The 18,372-nt window shown below is 37.6% G+C and overlaps 3 protein-coding genes across 10 annotated transcripts in view; 2 read left to right on the forward strand and 1 right to left on the reverse strand.

The window, feature by feature from the left end:
- The window catches only part of LOC111197331 (NACHT, LRR and PYD domains-containing protein 12-like), a 686,367-nt gene that overhangs the window by 225,170 nt on the left and 442,825 nt on the right, over positions 1-18,372 (forward strand). The window contains exons 2-10 of one of the 6 annotated variants that reach the window (XM_049476990.1): positions 3,176-3,295; positions 5,313-5,418; positions 10,780-10,876; positions 11,896-12,003; positions 12,138-12,251; positions 14,902-14,950; positions 15,142-15,331; positions 15,582-17,382; positions 18,129-18,302. In XM_049476990.1, coding sequence (XP_049332947.1) covers positions 10,827-10,876; positions 11,896-12,003; positions 12,138-12,251; positions 14,902-14,950; positions 15,142-15,331; positions 15,582-17,382; positions 18,129-18,302 — 2,486 coding nt within the window. In that variant the 5' untranslated portion in view covers positions 3,176-3,295; positions 5,313-5,418; positions 10,780-10,826. Of the gene's footprint in view, positions 1-3,175; positions 3,296-5,312; positions 5,419-9,976; positions 10,046-10,779; positions 10,877-11,895; positions 12,004-12,137; positions 12,252-14,901; positions 14,951-15,141; positions 15,332-15,581; positions 17,383-18,128; positions 18,303-18,372 lie in introns of those variants that run through there. The other 5 variants (XM_049476987.1, XM_049476986.1, XM_049476988.1 and 2 more) reach the window with 5 other exon arrangements.
- Positions 1-18,372, forward strand: part of LOC125801186 (zinc finger protein 665-like) — a 316,241-nt gene that overhangs the window by 91,078 nt on the left and 206,791 nt on the right. The window lies entirely within an intron of this gene.
- Positions 1-18,372, reverse strand: part of LOC125801441 (zinc finger protein 239-like) — a 308,090-nt gene that overhangs the window by 49,646 nt on the left and 240,072 nt on the right. The window lies entirely within an intron of this gene.

Genomic DNA, 18,372 nt, shown 5'->3' on the forward strand with positions numbered 1-18,372 from the left:
CGGATAAGTTGATTGAACTTCAAGAGTTTGAGGCAAGTGATTGCCTACATTTTTTAAGTAATGCATACTACAGAAAATCTATTCATTTAGATAAGTTCAATCTAAATGCCTGTAAGTAACCTTTTTAAGTATTTTTTTTTTTTTACTTTTTTACTTACATTTGATGTGAAAGCTTAAAAAAACATATCAGGACCAAGAAAGAAAATGTATTTTCCTCCTTTTATTTAAAATATTTAAAATTAGAAAAAGACAGTACTTTCAAGGAACCTAAAACCTAATCTTAAATCTGGCCAATCAAAAAAAAGTAAGTAAGTAAGAAATGTTGTTCAAAAAATAGAAATTATTTTTTTCAACTTAATACATTCTCAACATGTTCTGTGGTAGCAATTATTGAATTAAACAAACAAAAAAATAACATTAATCTAGGTATTTTGCAAAATACAATACATGCAATGTTTGGTAAAAACACACATTTAAAAATACAAACCACAAAGTGTAACAGCAGAACATTAACACTGTTAGCTAGTTAGTCTAGTTTGGATACTATCATGCTCAGAGTTATTCTCAAAAGCTGTTTACACAATGATATAACACAAAAATACACAAAAAATACATTGCATTTTCTATTTTTTTTCTATTTTTTTTTCTATTTTTTTCTATTATAAAGATAAGCCTCAACTGAAAAAAAGAAAAACGTCTCTTGAACATGGAAATCTTCTTACAAATTCCTAAATGTAAAAAGAGCTAAAGGCAGGAAATGGTGTCTTGGTTAATGGAGTCAACTGTAGGATGTCTGTAGATCTTCTCAGAAGAACAGAAAATAATACAATAATACAAATAAAAACCACAGCACTAAAATGTATTTATTTTTTCAAGGAAATACATAAATGCAGAAAAAATTAAATCATGTTGTTTAAAAAGTAAAAAGATTTTCTAGCACCTTCCAAGTCAAGTCAAGTCAAGAGGCTTTTATTGTCATTACATCTGAGTACAGGTACACAGTGTGATGAAATTACGTTCCTCCGGAACCATGGTGCAACATAGAACAACAAGCAATAGACAACATAAAGTGCAGGAGTGACGACAGTGCAACATAAAATTATAAAATTATAACACTAAATAACAATAAATACAATAAGTACAAAAGACGAGACAATTTAAAGACAGGACAGTGCAGTACCGATACGGTATAATAAAGTGTATAGTGGGGATAAGGTGCAGAGATGTGTGACATACTGTAACATATAGAACATATATAATCACAGCAGTTACTGAGGTAGAGTTTATAGTTTTTAAGAGTGCAGCAAATAAAGTCATGTCAGCCTCTGTGTGCTGACTGATTGTGTGTGTGGGTGAAGTTCAGTTCTTTGTGAGTGTAAAGGGGGGGGGTGTACAGTTTAGTTTTGTGCGAGTGTGTTGGGTGAGTGGTGGGTGGGGTGGGGGTTCAGTTCTGTCTCTGTGCGTTGAGAAGTCTGACTGCCTGGTGGATGAAGCTGTTGCAGAGTCTAGTAGTGGAGGCTCGGATGCTCCTGTATCTTCTGCCGGACGGCATCAGACCGAAGAGTCCGTGTGAGGGATGGGTGGGGTCGTCCACAATGCTGGTGGCTTTGCGGATGCAGTGTGTGGTGTAGATCTCGGCGATGGAGGGAAGAGAGACTCCGATGATTTTCTCAGCTGTCCGCACTATCCGCTGTAGGGTCTTGCGGTCTGAGGTGTTGCAATTCCCAAACCAGACGGTAGGGGTGGGCGATATGGCTCTAAAATAATATCACGATATTTCAGGGTATTTTTGCGATAACGATATACTTGGCGATATAGGAAAACTAAAATATGAGGAATATATAATAATTATATAATATAAAAAGAATATAGTATAATAGTATAACAGTATAATCATAATGTGGCAAAATAAATAATATAGCATAAAATAATATAATGCAGCAAATAATATTGCAGAATATTCAGTGCATGCATATAAACTGCAAACTAAAACAATTATACAATAAATACACTTAAAGCTTTACAGTAAATAATAGACTACTTTTAAGACAGAACAGCCCAATTATCACGATATGGATTTTTAATATCATGATATTTCTGTGTCACGATATATTGTATACGATATAATATTGCCCACCCCTACCAGACGGTAATGCAGGTGCTCAGGATGCTTTCTACAGTGCCTCTGTAGAACATGGTGAGGATGGGAGGTGGGAGATGTGCTTTCCTCAGTCTCCGCAGGAAGTAGAGGCGCTGCTGGGCTTTCTTGGTTATGGAGCTGGTGTTGAGGGACCAGGTGAGGTTCTCTGCAATGTGAACACCGAGGAACTTGGTGTTATCCACAATTTCCACAGCAGAGCCGTTGATGTTCAGCGGGTGGTGGACACCTGGAGCTCTCCTGAAGTCAACAACCATCTCCTTGGTTTTATCCACGTTAAGAGATAGGTTGTTGGTTCTGCACCAGTCCGTCAGCCACTGCACCTCCTCTCTGTATGCTGACTCGTCGTTCTTGCTGATGAGGCCAACTACAGTTGTGTCATCAGCGAACTTGATGATGTGGTTTGAGCTGTACTTTGCAGTACAGTCATGAGTCAGCAGAGTGAACAGCAGTGGGCTGAGCACACAGCCCTGGGGGGCGCCGGTTCTCAGTATGGTGGTGCTGGAGGTGTTGTTTTCAATCCTGAATGATTGTGGTCTCTCAGTCAGGAAGTCTAAAACCCAGTTGCAGAGGGAGGAGTTCAGGCCCAGCAAGCCCACAGAACAAGCCCAGACCAGCCTGGATTGAACTGACCAATGATAATCTGCTGGGGCGTGGATTCAACTAAAAAGTAATTAAAAGTTTGTTCAACTTTAAAATACTAATGTTCTCAGTGATTCTCTTAAAATAGGAGACCAAACTAAAAGTGTTTAAGTTATGCAAAAACATTTTTTTAAAGGAATCTGTATTCAAACTGTTCACACAGAAATAAATGATGGGTTATCAGGGTAAGAACAGCCACATATAAAGCAGAAGCCCCGCCCCCAAAGACTCCATTCTTTCTGGCAGGGTAAATTATAACAACAAGTCCACAGTTCTGTATTACTGTTTTAACTAGGTTACCGTTACCCATAAGTATTATTATATTACTGATCATGTTCTATAATTTATACATGTCCATTTTTTTCTGTTCTTCAGGTTCCCCTGAGAAAAGTGAGCCCCTTTCCCTCCCAATCGGTGGAACCTCCCGGTGGGTTAAAACAACCCCTGAACTGGAGCGATTTGGGTCCCCAGCTTTATTAAAGACAGAAACAGGAGGTCTGTACACACACTCTCCCTCACACTCACAACTACACTCACACTCACAACTACACTCACAACTACACTCACAACTACACTCTCACAACTACACTCACACTCACAACTACACTCACAACTACACTCACAATCACAACTACACTCACACTCACACACTCACAACTACACTCGCACTCACAACTACACTCACAACTACACTCACAACTATACTCACACTCACACTCACAACTACACTCACACTCACAACTACACTCACAACTACACTCACTCTCACAACTACACTCACAACTACACTCACACTCACAACTACACTCACAACTACACTCACACTCACAACTACACTCACAACTACACTCACACTCACCCTCACACTCACAACTACACTCACCCTCACACAACTACACTCACAACTACACTCACACCACTACACTCACACTCACAACTACACTCACACTTACACTCACAACTACACTCACACCACTACACTCACAACTACACTCACACTCACAACTACACTCACACCACTACACTCACACTCACAACTACACTCACACCACTACACACACACTCACAACTACACTCACACTCACAACTACACTCACACTCACAACTACACTCACACCACTACACTCACAACTACACTCACACAACTACACTCACAACTACACTCACACCACTACACTCACAACTACACTCACACTCACAACTACACTCACACTCACCCACTACACTCACACTCACAACTACACTCACACAACTACACTCACAACTACTCACACCACTACACTCACAACTACACTCACACTCACAACTACACTCACACCACTACACTCACACTCACAACTACACTCACAACTACACTCACACTCACAACTACACTCACACTCACAACTACACTCACACCACTACACTCACAACTACACTCACAACTACACTCACACTCACAACTACACTCACACCACTACACTCACACTCACAACTACACTCACACCACTACACTCACAACTACACTCACAACTACACTCTCACAACTACACTCACACTCACAACTACACTCACACTCACAACTACACACACACTCACAACTACACTCACACCACTACATTCACACTCACAACTACACTCACAACTACACTTACACTCACAACTACACTCACACCACTACACTCACACAACTACACTATCACTCACACCACTACACTCACAACTACACTCACAACTACACTCACAACTACACTCACACCACTACACTCACACAACTACACTATCACTCACACCACTACACTCACAACTACACTCACAACTACACTCACACCACTACACTCACACTCACAACTACACTCACACCACTACACTCACACTGACACAGCTACACTCACACCACTACACTGACAACTACAGACACTCACACCACTACACTCTCCCTCACACTCACAACTACACACACTCACAACTACACTCACACCACTACACTCACACTCACAACTACACTCACAACTACACTCACACCACTACACTCACACCACTACACACACACTCACAACTACACTCACACCACTACACTCTCCCTCACACTCACAACTACACACACTCACACCACTACTCTCTCCCTCACGCTCACAACTACACACACTCACAACCACACTCACAACTACACCACTACTGTAGATGTGTTTTGAAATCGTCAGCTTCCTGTCATTACTTTCCCACCGCGCTCCGCAAATTTATTTGGGGCTTTGATTTGCTGCCCCCTCTAGTGCAGCGCCCCTATGCGTCGCATAGGCTGCATACACCCTTTTTGCGCCACTGATACTCACACAACTACACTCACAACTAAACTCCCACAACTACACTCACACAACTACACTTATACTCACACAACTACACTTACACTCACACAACTACACTCACTAATGACCCCAGCGTTATTAAAGACAGTTCAGTACACACACTCACCCTCACACAACTACATTCACAGTTGACTTTGTTCTGATGTGAGTAAAATGTGCTCCAACAGGTTTTTTCTTTCTGAAGAAAAGAAAAATACAGACAGTTCCTCATTCTCAGCCCTGCTGACAGATTTAAAAAAAAGGACAGAAGAAAAAGAAAGTAAAATCCAGCTGGTGGGTGTAATAGAAAGGAGAATTCACACACGTAAAAGAAGTGATTTCACTTTATTAAAAGCCGTGTGCTGTATCTCTTCACAGTTCTGGTTTTAGCTTCATGTATCTGAGCAGTAGATAGATCCGTGGACGTGAGGCCCAGTAGAGTTAGGATCCAAGCTCTTCTGTGCAGTGTACAGGTGATCCATCCATTATCCAGTAAGAGTTCTGCAGCTGTAAAAGCAGACAGTAGTAGATTCCACTTCTATGATGATAAATGGAAGTTTGAAATGTTGTTTACAGATATGGATCTGGAGCTAGTTGTAGCCTTTTCTCTCTCAGTGTTGATATATCAGAAGTAAGCATAATTAATGCAGAAATATCCCCAATTCTCCTAGAAACTTAAATCACAGAGGGGGGAGCTCGTCAAGTGCATATAGAGTTAAATAAATCTATGTGTACATCTCCAATGAACCATCTCCCTGCTATCCCTTATACTCAATTTATTCTGTATTACTGCACTACCTCATGTCCACGGCTGCTTACTTTTACACTTTTGTATAGTTTTTATATTTAGATATTCATGGTTATATTCTTCTTTCAGCATTTTTAATTTTATTTATATCTAATAAGGTATTCTTAATATTTCAAATCTCAGTTTAGAATATGTATAGTCTTATATTTCTTACTCTGCTTTCTTACTGTACCTCCCCTATTATTGCTGTTTGTTTCTACTGTGTTGTGTAACTGCTACTGGCTGCTAAATTTCCTTCGGGATCAATAAAAGTATCCATCCATCAGTTCAGAATTTGAGAAGATATAAAAGTCAGACTGCAGAAATGATCAGAGGGAAGATTCTGTAAATCAGTGTCTGAACATCCAGATTCCTGACTCCTGATAAAACATACAGAGTTGACTTGAGTTTATTTACACAGAAATGTCTAAGAACAGCTGAGTAGATCAGAACCAGTCTGTCAGGTTCAGGAGGTTTGAAGTTCAGAATGAGACTGTTCCTGTTCTTTCTCTCAGTCTGATTAACTGTGGTATTTAGGTTGTGTTGAAGTACTCGAGTCTCGAGACCAAAAACGGGCGGTCTCGGTCTCGTCTCAGACTCGACCTTGTTTGGAATCTTGTCTCGGACTCGGGGTGAGGTGGACTCAGAGACTGTGGACGAGACCGGCCGAGTGCGAGTCCTCTGTATGAGGTGCAGCTCTGATAGGACGGAGAACACTCAGATATATATGTGTGTGTGTAAACCCTCAGATCAGACAGCAGTCAGGAGCTAAACATCAAAATCTTCATACAAAACAACTAACTTAACTTATCATCTTAAAAAAATAATATACACCTGCAACAATTACAAAATACAGTTTAAACCCGATTTAAAAACGTTTTATACATATTAACTAGCTTTCTCACCCAAGATGAAGAAAAGCTATTTTTCACTGGAGTATTTCAATTCTGAACTTCCCCATCGAAATTTAATCCATTAGGGTTAAGAAATAAAAATAATATACAGCTTTCCATGTAGCCACAGATTAAAATCCATTTTTAATCAGCATGCTTTGTTTTTTAGGGATTAGTCACAGAGCGTGAGGACTTTTATGCTAAAAAGTGCTCAGAAATATATGCATCATCACAGAAACTGCGTGTGAAATCTAAACGGGCCCTCCACTTTGATTGACATCCATATCGTCCAGTTATATAATTACACACACACACACACACACACACACACACTCAAAATAGGCGCTTGCATTCAAAAACGTCTCTCTCGACTGCTGGCAGTAAAATTACGTATTTTCACATATTCACTGTGTTTTGAAAGCATGATGCTGCACACGGTGCGTTCACTAGGAACTGCAGCTGCTGCTGTAAACAAACTTTTACACTTATCAGAAGATTAGCAGGAGCTGCTTGAGTGATTCTGTTTAGGAATTGTACATTAACTCTTCAGTGGAACATGCTCTTTTTTCACTGGCTCACTGGAATTATACTCTTGTGAATCGAGAAGAAACATTCCTGACCTTAGCGACAAGCTAGCTACAATACTAATGTTACCGATAAGAGAACTAAAGCTAGCGACAAGCTAGCTTACCTTAGCAATGAGCTAGCTAACCTTAATGATGAGCTAGCTAAAATACTAATGTTACCAGGGAGAGAACTAAAGCTAGTGATGAGCTAGCTAACCTTAATGATGTGCTAGCTAAAATACTAAATGTTACCAGGGAGAGAACTAAAGTTAGTGATAAGCTAGCTAACCTTAATGATGTGCTAGCTAAAATACTAGTGTCAGCGGGGAGAAAACTAAAGCTAATGATGAACTAGGTAACCATAGTGATGAGCTAGCTAAATTTACTAATGTTACCGGGGAGAAAACTAAAGCTAATGATGAGCTAGCTAACCTTAGCGACAAGCTAGCTAACCTTAGCAATGAGCTGTTTGAGGGCAAATGATTGTTTTATTTTACATTTTATAATGAAAATGAATAGAATTTGATTCAGCTGACTTCGTGTGGTGACTTCTGATTATGTTTTAGAAGAGATACAGATTAGCGTAATTTTGATGAACAGAGAAGGTATTTTAATGTTTTTATTTTTTAATCTTAATCTGGTCTCAGTCTTGACTTAAACTAAAAAATATTAGTCTTGACTCGGACTCAGCTCTAGCGGTCTTGACTACATTAGTTGTACCAGAGGATCAGGTACTTTATTTTAGCCGATTGATAATATTCTTTAAAATCTGGGAGTGCTAATCCTCCTTTGTCCTTACTTCATTGCAGTGTTGTAGATCAGACTCTAGATTTCTTTCCATTTCAAACAAATCAGGATCACTCCACTGACTCACAGGGATTTCTACTAATGTATCTTAGAAAAGATATAACAGCCTGGGTAAAATATTCATTTTACACCTTTCAATGTGAGAGCTTGACAAGTATTTTTTTCCCCTTTTTAACCTCCTCAACACCCTGTCTCTTTTTATAGGGCTAATAAACCCATTTACATTAAAAGCAACTGCTTTTACACCCTAAAGCATAAATTACACATGACATTTTGTAAGGTCAATGTGAATTTGTGGATAATGACTTAATTTAAATTTTAATATATGTGTACACAACTTTCTTAATGTTTGAACAATTACAAGAGATACTTTTATTGTTACGACTTTAAAATTGTCCTGTTAAAAAATATTTATCATTGGTCCATATATTCTATCTATCAGAAGCAGATTATATCTGCCCAATATAATTTATTTTATTCCAATATTCAATACACAGATTGCATTATTAATATGATGACATGTTAAATCAGATTTTTCACAGTAATATATGTATACAGAAATAGAGGGTCAGGTGGACGGGTGCTTGTGTTACAGAGTGAACAGGGTGGATTTAACACACAAGTGCTTCACAAGCCTCAGTGCTAGATAGTGTAAATGAAGCATCAGGCTGGAGGATTAACACAACAGTTCAGATATAATAAAGAAGACATTGTTTAGCTGTTTAATGCGTCTGAAATTATATTTAAGTGGTAAATTAAAAGATTTAGTGCTGCTGGGTTTGAACAGACCAGAATTATTGGGAATAAATAAATAAGGATCATTATTCTGAATACGGTTTATAAAGGTCCTCAGATACACAAAGACATTTCAGTAAATGTGATTATTTTATTATTCTTTTCTGATCAAATAGTGAAAGTGTTAGCTAAAATAACTGCATTTATAATTATAACACAAACAATGATACATAAATAAGGTGTATTTATATTTAAATGAGAGCTATTCACTGAGACAGTAAATTATGATGGGTCTCCATAAATACAATAAGTTGAAATTTCAAACACTGTTTAGATCAGCTCAGAGGAGATCAGTTATACTGCTCTTCTTCTTCTTCTTCTTCTTCTTCTTCTTCTTCTTCTTCTTCTTCTTCTTCTTCTTCTTCTTCTTCTGTTGAAGCAGTGAATTTCCCCTGAAGTGATTTTTACAGAGCGGCAGGTGTTGTGAGGAATTGTGCTACCTTGCTCTCCTAGTGTATATTTTAAGTAATAATACAAAAAAGCTCCATATTAGAACATTCTCCAGGCAGGAGTGTAGGTAGGATAACTGAATAGCCTGTAGTCACTGTATTGGTGTGAAGTTAAGATAAAAGAGGTGATTAGAAACAGTCTTTCCTTAGTTTTTTTTTATTGTTTATTGTTATTATTTATTTATTGAGATGTACCTTTATGTAACCCTTAAATAAATAATGACAGTGAGATCAGGCTGTTAAATGCAGTCATGGAAAACAGAATCATCATGAAAAACTCATGAAAACGTTATAAAATGTGAGCATGACCAGTGCGGGGAGGAGCATTTTTGGACGGGTAGCAGAACTCGGCAGAACACCGGTCTGAAAACTGGGGGGGTTTACAGCATGTGTGTGGGAGAAACTTCAGACTCATGAATATTCAAACGTTCCATTCGGCCCTGTGATATGATTTGTTTACCATAGCCAAATAAGAAGAATAACTTCGCCCACCCAGCGCCTATTCGCTGTGAGGGTTAGGGGGCGGGGCTTAGAGGGAGAGGCAGGTGAGACTCCGGTGAAGGAGAAAGTGAAAGTAAGTCCAGTCTCCGCCATTAGAAGAGGACAGAAGCCCGGATTCACTCGGTAAGTTCAGAACTGAAGAGAATGTAGAACAGAACCGTGTAGCTTAAAGTCAGAACCGGTTCTAAAGGTTCCTGAGATCCAAAACCGGTTCTTTAAGCACAGCTCAGTGTCCGATTCCACTGGAAGAACCAGGATCAGCATGAACCGGGCCTGGATCAGACCTGGACCTGGTCTAGATCAGACCGGCTGGAGAACAATCAGCTGTAACAGATCTTATTTGATATTTATTGATCACAGTGTAGTTTATGCTGTTTAAAGCGCATTACTGCTTAATGTGGGCTTTGATCTGTTGGGGAGATAAAAACACGGAACTGCTATGAAGGCGTGTTTATATGCAGTAGCGCTGTTCAACCAGCAGGGGGAGCAACGGAGCTCAAGATCACGTGGTGTGTTAGTGTTTTTAATCCTGCTGTTTTATATTATACTTAAATAATCTCTCTATTCTGATTCAGTAACATAATAATTTATTATTAATAATAATAGAACAGTGTGTATATTTATAATGTGTAATGCAGTAATATTACTAATAATAATTAAATTATAATCATTACAATAACAGTAAATGTTTCTGTAATCTGTAGAATAATGTGTAATGAGGGTAAATCACACTGTTATGTATCGTTCTCTGTTTGTTTTGTTTTGTTAGTTTATCAGGTTTTGTTTAATGCAGTTCTGATGATAATGTCATTATTGTAAGAATAAAGGTTTTATTGTAATGGCTGATCTGTTCTCAGGGGTCGGTGTCGGCAGTGTTCAGCTGTGTGTGAATGAAGAAGAGTAAATGATGGATCTTCAGAACTCCAGCAGTGGAGGAGGACCTCCTGTCCTAAAGTGAGTAAATTAAGTGATGGGTTTAATATGTAAAGTAGTTTTGTATTTTAATGGTTTCAGCTCTAATCCTGGACCTGTGATCTGCATATTTTACAGTTTTAAAATATTGAGAACAGAGTTTCTCCTGGACCAGAGTCAGAACCCTGTGCTGTATTTAAACACAGAGAAACACTTAACAAACCAGCCAGTTATTCTTATAGTAGAATGTGATTCTAATCTGTATTTAAAGTACATATCTGCCTTTAATATCTAATTGTTAATATTAATAATATGTTTCCTTCTGGCACAGTAACAGTATTAGGTGGTTGCTGTAGTGATATTATGCTGTTGCTAGGTGGTTGCTATGGTATGGGGTGGTTGTACATTTATGGTAAAAAATATAGTTCATATATTTTTACATAAATGTGACGATTTGCTCAAAATCCGGATTGGATTTGTCTGCAGTGCAGGTGAACTCTGAACCAGATCCATTGTGAGGATCCGTCTCGGATTTTACCACACGCTGTCTGGGTTTACATTAGCATTAGAAATGAGGAAATCCTGATGTGCTGCATTTATATAGATCAGATGGAAGTGATTGGATTTGTGATTAAAGCTGTGGAATGAAGCTTCTCACAGAAAGACTTGTTCTATTCTGTTCTGTATCTCTGTTAGAGTTCAGTATAAAAATATACCTTTTAGTTTATAATACAGTATAATTGTGTAATTGTGTAGCTCTTACCAATACATGTTATTAACTAGACACAGATCTATAAAATAATAATATAAAATAAATAGTAAATATGATCTAATCAGGTGATGACATTGTGACATCATAACAAACACACAAATATATTCAACAGAATTGTTAAAGAAATTAAAATATGTATATTTATTAGACGAGCTGACAGAAAGCTTTGAGATGCTTCTGGGACGGTTATGAAGAAGTTAGTCTGGAACCTGTGAATAAGTTTTAGTAAAGGAACACATTACTCCACACTTTACTCTCATCATGGATTATCATGAAGATCTGTTTACAGGGAGAAGAGAGCAGCATCTCCAGCCCCCAGTGGAGTGTCTATGAAGAGTGATTGGTCCATGGGTCATCCTCCTAATCTCAGCAGTGGAGGAGGAAGCTCTGGATCTCGGTACATCACTGCACTAAACTACTGTTCTGTTCTGAGAGTGAAGCTCTTCAGTTCCTGATCTTTATTAAAGATGTGATGTGTGTTGGAGTTTCACTGTGTAAATGCTGAAGTTTCACTGTGTTTAATGTTAACAGAACTGAAACCCAGAGAGGAGCTTCTCCAGAACCCAGCTGTGTTTCTATGAAGAGTGACCGGTCCATCGATCATCCTCCTGATTTCAGCAGTGAAGATATGACCTCTGACCCACAGTGAGTGAAACATCACTTTTGCTATATTTTTTTTTTATTGATTTTTACTATAATTTACCTTTTTAAACCATAACACACACACACACACACACACACACACACACACACACACAGGAGGTCAGTGTGAGTTTCTCTGTATGTAATGATCAGTGTACACAGCTGGGTGTGATGGGGAGGCGGGGTTTAGATTAGACTGACTGACTTCAACAATGAGAGTAAATTACAATATCAGCTACAGGTTGGAGAATTACACATATCTATATTAGGGGTGTGTGATACTGATAAAATCAATATCTAATTTTTTTTTTATTTTGTCATATAAAAAACGTATTAAAAAAATAAAGATAAAAAAAAGTATTTTTGCATGATTCAAAACAATGTTAAGAAAAGTATTATATTGTAATAAACTGCACTTCTTAAATGATCGTAAGATTTGCTTATTAAATATATTAATCAAAACAATATATTCAATATTTAAACATTAAACTCACACGCTCAAATATTGCACAGTGCACCGTGTGACCTACCAGATATTTTAGAATAAAAGCATCAGTGTTAGATTGACAAAACTAAATTATATTTATATAAGTTATATCAATCAAAATAAAACATTAATTGTATTAATCAAAACAATATTCTGTGAAGGGACAACGATCATTGTGCAGTGTGTTGTGTTTGGCAGACTAGATCATATTTTTTGCTTTATTGCTAATGTCAGTATAAATGAGAATATTTTAATGTGCTGAGTAACTGATTTTAACTGAGAGCTTTAATGGAGGAAATAAACACTAGAGTAGCTCCATATTCCACCTTTAACAGCCTGGAAAGAGGAAACATGCCTTCAGCTGTGTGTGTGTGTGTGTGTGTGTGTGAGAGAGAGAGAGCAATAGAGATATTTGGAGGAAAATGAAGCACAATGAATGAAAAACCCACAATGGTCACAGAAATAACTTGAATATGACAAAAGTAATACTAAATAAAAATTCTATGAAAATAAATAAATGACAATCTGACATTGATTTTGAATTGTGCTTAAACAGAATTATTTTAAAAAGTAAACTCTTTAAACAGGCCTGGACAAAAATGATGGTACCTTTGAAAATAATGTGACTAAAGACTTGTAATCAATCAGTGGGTCTATATATATATATATATATATATATATATATATATATATATATATATATATATATATATATATAGGGCTACAGGTAGTCACTGTGCTGTTTGGTGAAGTGGTGTGTACCACACTCAACATGGACCAGAGGAAGTGAAGGAAAGAGTTGTTTCAGGAGAAAATTTAATTAAATTAAAAGCATGTTAAAGTTAAAGGTTATTTTTTAAGCATTTTTAAGCAGCTTGATGTTCCTGTGACTACAGTTCACATATTATTCAGAAATGTAACATCCACAGGACTGTAGCTAACCTCCCTGGACGTGACTGCAGGAGGAAAACTGATGACAATTCAAAGAGACGGATAAAACGAAAGGTAACAAAAGAGCCCAGAAAAACTTCTAAAGAGATTAAAGGTGAACTTTAAGCTCGAGGAGCATCAGTGTCAGATCACACCATCACTGTTTGGGCCAAAGTGAACTCGGAAAGAGGAAAACATTAGACTATTCTGAAGTGCTTCTATGAGTCCTGACCTAAATCCTATTGAGCATCTTTGGAAGGATTTGAAACACGGAGCCGTCTGGAAAAGGCTCTTTCAAACCTGAGACAGCAGGAGCAGTTAACTCATGAGTGGACCAAAATACCTGCTGAGAGCTGCAGGAATCATTTAATTGCAGTGATTACCTTAAAAGGTTGTACAACTAAATATTAAGTTAAGGGTACTATCATTTCTGCCCAGGCCTGTTTCATTAGATTTTTATATATATTTTAAATAATTCTGTTGAAGCATGGCTGAAAAGCAATATCTGACTTTCATATGTTCATTTTCATAGCATTTTTATTTATTATTACTTTTGTCAGATTCGAGTTATTTCTGTGACCATTGTGGGTTTTTCTTTTATTAACTGCGGGGTACCAACAATTTTGTCCATGTGTACGTGTGCTCTGTTCTGTCCTCTTTTATGCTAAATTAAACCCAATAAATGCTACTTCTGCTGAAGTTGCTCTGCTAACATATCTAAAGTAAATATAATAAATATATAATATATAATATAATATATATAATAATATATATAAATAATATAATATAAAAGTATAATACTAAAGCTTATATAAGCACTGAATCATTTCTCCTAACTGTACGAAAAATATTCTCTACTCAGAGCTTTATGACGCAGAGCACATTAGCACCATCTAATCTAATGCTTTCTCCTCTCTACTGGTATGTTGTTTGTTTATGCTGGCTTTATGTTACTGACCCTGCCTGCTTTAGACTATCCTTATCTGCTTGTCCCTTTTGTTAATAAACTGTTTAAACTGTTTGACTCATATCAGTGTGTGTCTCTCCTGGTTCTGGTATTCCTGATACATTTATTTACATTTTATTTTAGTTACAGATTAATCTTTTCTTTGTATCTGTTATTTGCTGCTATTCTTTATTTTATTAATAATCTCACCATATTTTATTGAAACACGTTTTTAAGATCAGCTGATTTAATAATGTGGATTTCAGTGTGGCTTTTCTGTTCATCCACAGTGAGAAGAAAAAAAACTTTTCCAGAAAAGAACTGGACCACGTATTCAAGGTTAGTACTCAACCATATATATGATGGGAATTATTTATTTTACATATAAATTTAACTTTACTTTAAAGTTTTGATAATACCTTTTACAGATCGGAGCATCCATAACTCCTTTTGTCCTCAGATCAGTGTCATCATCTCTCTCTCTGTACTGTAACAGCTTTACTGATTCTCTGATGTTTGTTCTTAATCAGAAGCTGCAGGAGAAGTTTTTCTCTCTAGTGAAGAACGAGCTGAACACATTCAAGAAGCTCCTGAGTCCAGATTACCCAGCATGCTCTGAGGGAGAGGTGGATGATGATCAGAAGGGGGGGGTGCTGAAGGTCACACTGCACATCCTGAGGAACATGAATCAGACAGACCTCGCCAACACACTAGAGAACAGTAAGAGTTCTGGGTCATGAGAATGGGGACCAACTAGTGCTAATTTATTTCCTCAGAGGAGTTCTGCTTTTCAAATTAGAATAATAAGCAGTAGTTTACTGGATTTTGTAATTATAAGATATTGTGTCACAGCATCAAATGTATCCTTAAACTTAACAATTATCTACTGTATCAAAGTTGTTCTACACAGGGGTCTTTCATGAAGATCACAGCTAATTACATTTTCCTTATTCTCTTCCTCTGTTATCAGAATTAGCCCCAGCATGTCAACAAAAGCTCAAATCCAAGCTGAGAGATAAATATCAGATACTTAATGAAGGAATTTCAGGCCATGTAAAGTCAGCACTTCTGAATGAGATCTACACTGAGCTCTACATCACAGAGGGGGGTGGAGGAGATGTCAATCAGGAACATGAGGTGAAACAGATTGAAGCTGCATCCAGGAAAAAAACAACACAGGAAAGACCAATAAGATGCAACGACATCTTTAAACCATTACCAGAACAGAAACGACCCATCAGAACAGTTCTGACTAAAGGAGTTGCTGGAATTGGAAAAACAGTCTCTGTGCAGAAGTTCATTCTGGACTGGTCTGAAGGAAAAGTAAATCAGGACGTTCTCTTCATATTTCCACTTCCTTTTAGAGAGCTGAATCTGATGAAGGAGAAGAAGCTCACTCTGGTAAATCTTCTTCAGAGCTTTTTCCCAGAAACACAAGATTTAAAACCAAGACATTATAAGGGCTACAAAATCATGTTCATTTTTGATGGTCTGGATGAGTGTCGACTGCCTCTGAATTTCCAGAACAATGAGAACTTGGTGAATATAGAAGAGCAAACCTCAGTGGATGTTCTGCTGACGAACCTCATCAAGGGGAATCTGCTTCCCTCTGCTCTCCTCTGGATCACCTCTCGACCAGCAGCGGTCAGTCAGATCCCTACTGAGTGTTTTGATCAGGTAACAGAAGTGCGGGGTTTCAGTGACCCTCAGAAACAGAAGTACTTCAGTAAGAGGATCAGTGATAAGGACCTGGCCAACAAAGTCTTCACACACATCAGGTCTTCAAGAAGCCTCTACATCATGTGCCACATACCGGTCTTCTGCTGGATTACAGCCACTGTTCTAGAGAGAATGCTGAGTGAAGCTGAGAGTGGAGAAATTCCCAAAACCCTGACGCAGATGTTCACACACTTCCTGATCTTTCAGATCAAACAAAAGAGCCAGAAGTACAGTGGGAATAGTGACATTGATCCTCAGCAGACTAGAACAAGTATCCTGGCTCTGGGGAAACTGGCGTTCCAGCAGCTGGAGAAAGGAAACCTGATCTTCTATGAGGAAGATCTAAGAGAGAGTGGTATCAATATTAAAGAAGTGTCAGTGTACTCAGGAGTGTGTACCCAGATCTTCAGGGAGGAACATGAGCTCCACCTGGGGAAGGTCTTCAGTTTTGTACATCTGAGCGTTCAGGAGTTTCTTGCTGCTTTATATGCATTCATCTGCTTCATTGACAGAAGCATTCTGAATCAGCAAACCACTAAAAACCAAAACACTGAACTATCTGAACTCTTCAGCAAGTCAAAGATGACTGACTTCCTCAGCAGTGCCATAGACAGAGCCTTACAGAGTGAGAGTGGACACCTGGACTTGTTTCTTCGTTTCCTTCTGGGTCTCTCACTGCAGTCTAATCAGAATCTGTTACGAGTCGTACTGACACAGACAGAGAGGATCTCTCACAGCAATGAGGAAACCATCAAATACATCAAGAAGACGATTGAGGAGAACTCATCTCCAGAGAAATCCATCAATCTGTTCCACTGTCTGAATGAACTGAATGATCATTCTCTGGTGCAGGAAGTGCAGAAATACCTGAGTGGAGGTGGTGAGCGTTGTCTTCAACAGGCCAGGTTATCTCCTGCTCAGTGGTCAGCTCTGGTGTTTGTTTTGGTGAACTCAGAAAAAGACCTGGAGGAGTTTAACCTCAGTAAATATGATCCATCAGAGGAGTGTCTTCTGAGGCTGCTGCCAGTAGTTAAAATATCCAGAAGAGCTGCGTGAGTATTATTATTCAGGCCTTCACACAGTTTTTAATTAACTGCTGATGTGTAGAATCAGTTTCCATTCAATCAATGGTGGATTCACATTATTTACATATAAGAATAAATTATTTATTGGTGTAATAATAATTAAAGCATCATTTTAATGTAAACAGTACGTGAAGTTTCTGTCTTAGACTGATTACCTACAATCAAAAAAGGTTTTGGGCAAGTTATATGTTTTTATTAAAATAAATGCACATCTCTTGCAGATAGATAGATAGATAGATAGATAGATAGATAGATAGATAGATAGATAGATAGATAGATAGATAGATAGTAGCACTGTGTGATTTGACAGAAAAAATCATATCTCAATATGCTTTGGAGAAATGATGATTAGCAATACAACATAACAATTTCATATAGAACATACATTTTAAGTGTCCGTATTTATTTCTAACATATGTATGTGGGAGAAGGTGTAATGTTTTTCCAGAGTTTAACTGGGAAAATAGAATAAATTCACATACTTCAAAAAGCCTTGCTCGTTCTCTGTTTTGTTAAATTTATTTTCTTTTTTAACAGAGCTTTTGGTGAACTGTAGAAATCTGCATGTTAACTATTTCAGTATAAAGAAACACCAACTCTTTAGATAGACAATAAATTTCTCACTTTAACTCTGTTTTCTATTCTTTGTCAATCCATTCAAATATTCTTCTTTGGGTTTATTGTAAAATCATTAGTTTATTCTTGTTTTTTAGACTAGCTTCATGTAATCTTGGAGTAAAGACGTGTAAAAATCTGGAATCAGTTTTAAACGTGGAAAACTCCTCCCTGAAAGAGCTGGACCTCAGTAACAACAACCTGCAGGATTCAGGAGTGGAGCTGCTCTCTGCTGGACTGAAGAGTTCACACTGTAAACTGCAGATTCTCAGGTCAGTGTTTCAGGTTATCACAGACCAAAATAACAAAGAAGACAACAAATAAAAACACAATTAACTAAAT

This window comes from Astyanax mexicanus, chromosome 4 (assembly GCF_023375975.1).
Source record: "Astyanax mexicanus isolate ESR-SI-001 chromosome 4, AstMex3_surface, whole genome shotgun sequence".
Taxonomy (NCBI): Eukaryota; Metazoa; Chordata; class Actinopteri; order Characiformes; family Acestrorhamphidae; genus Astyanax; species Astyanax mexicanus.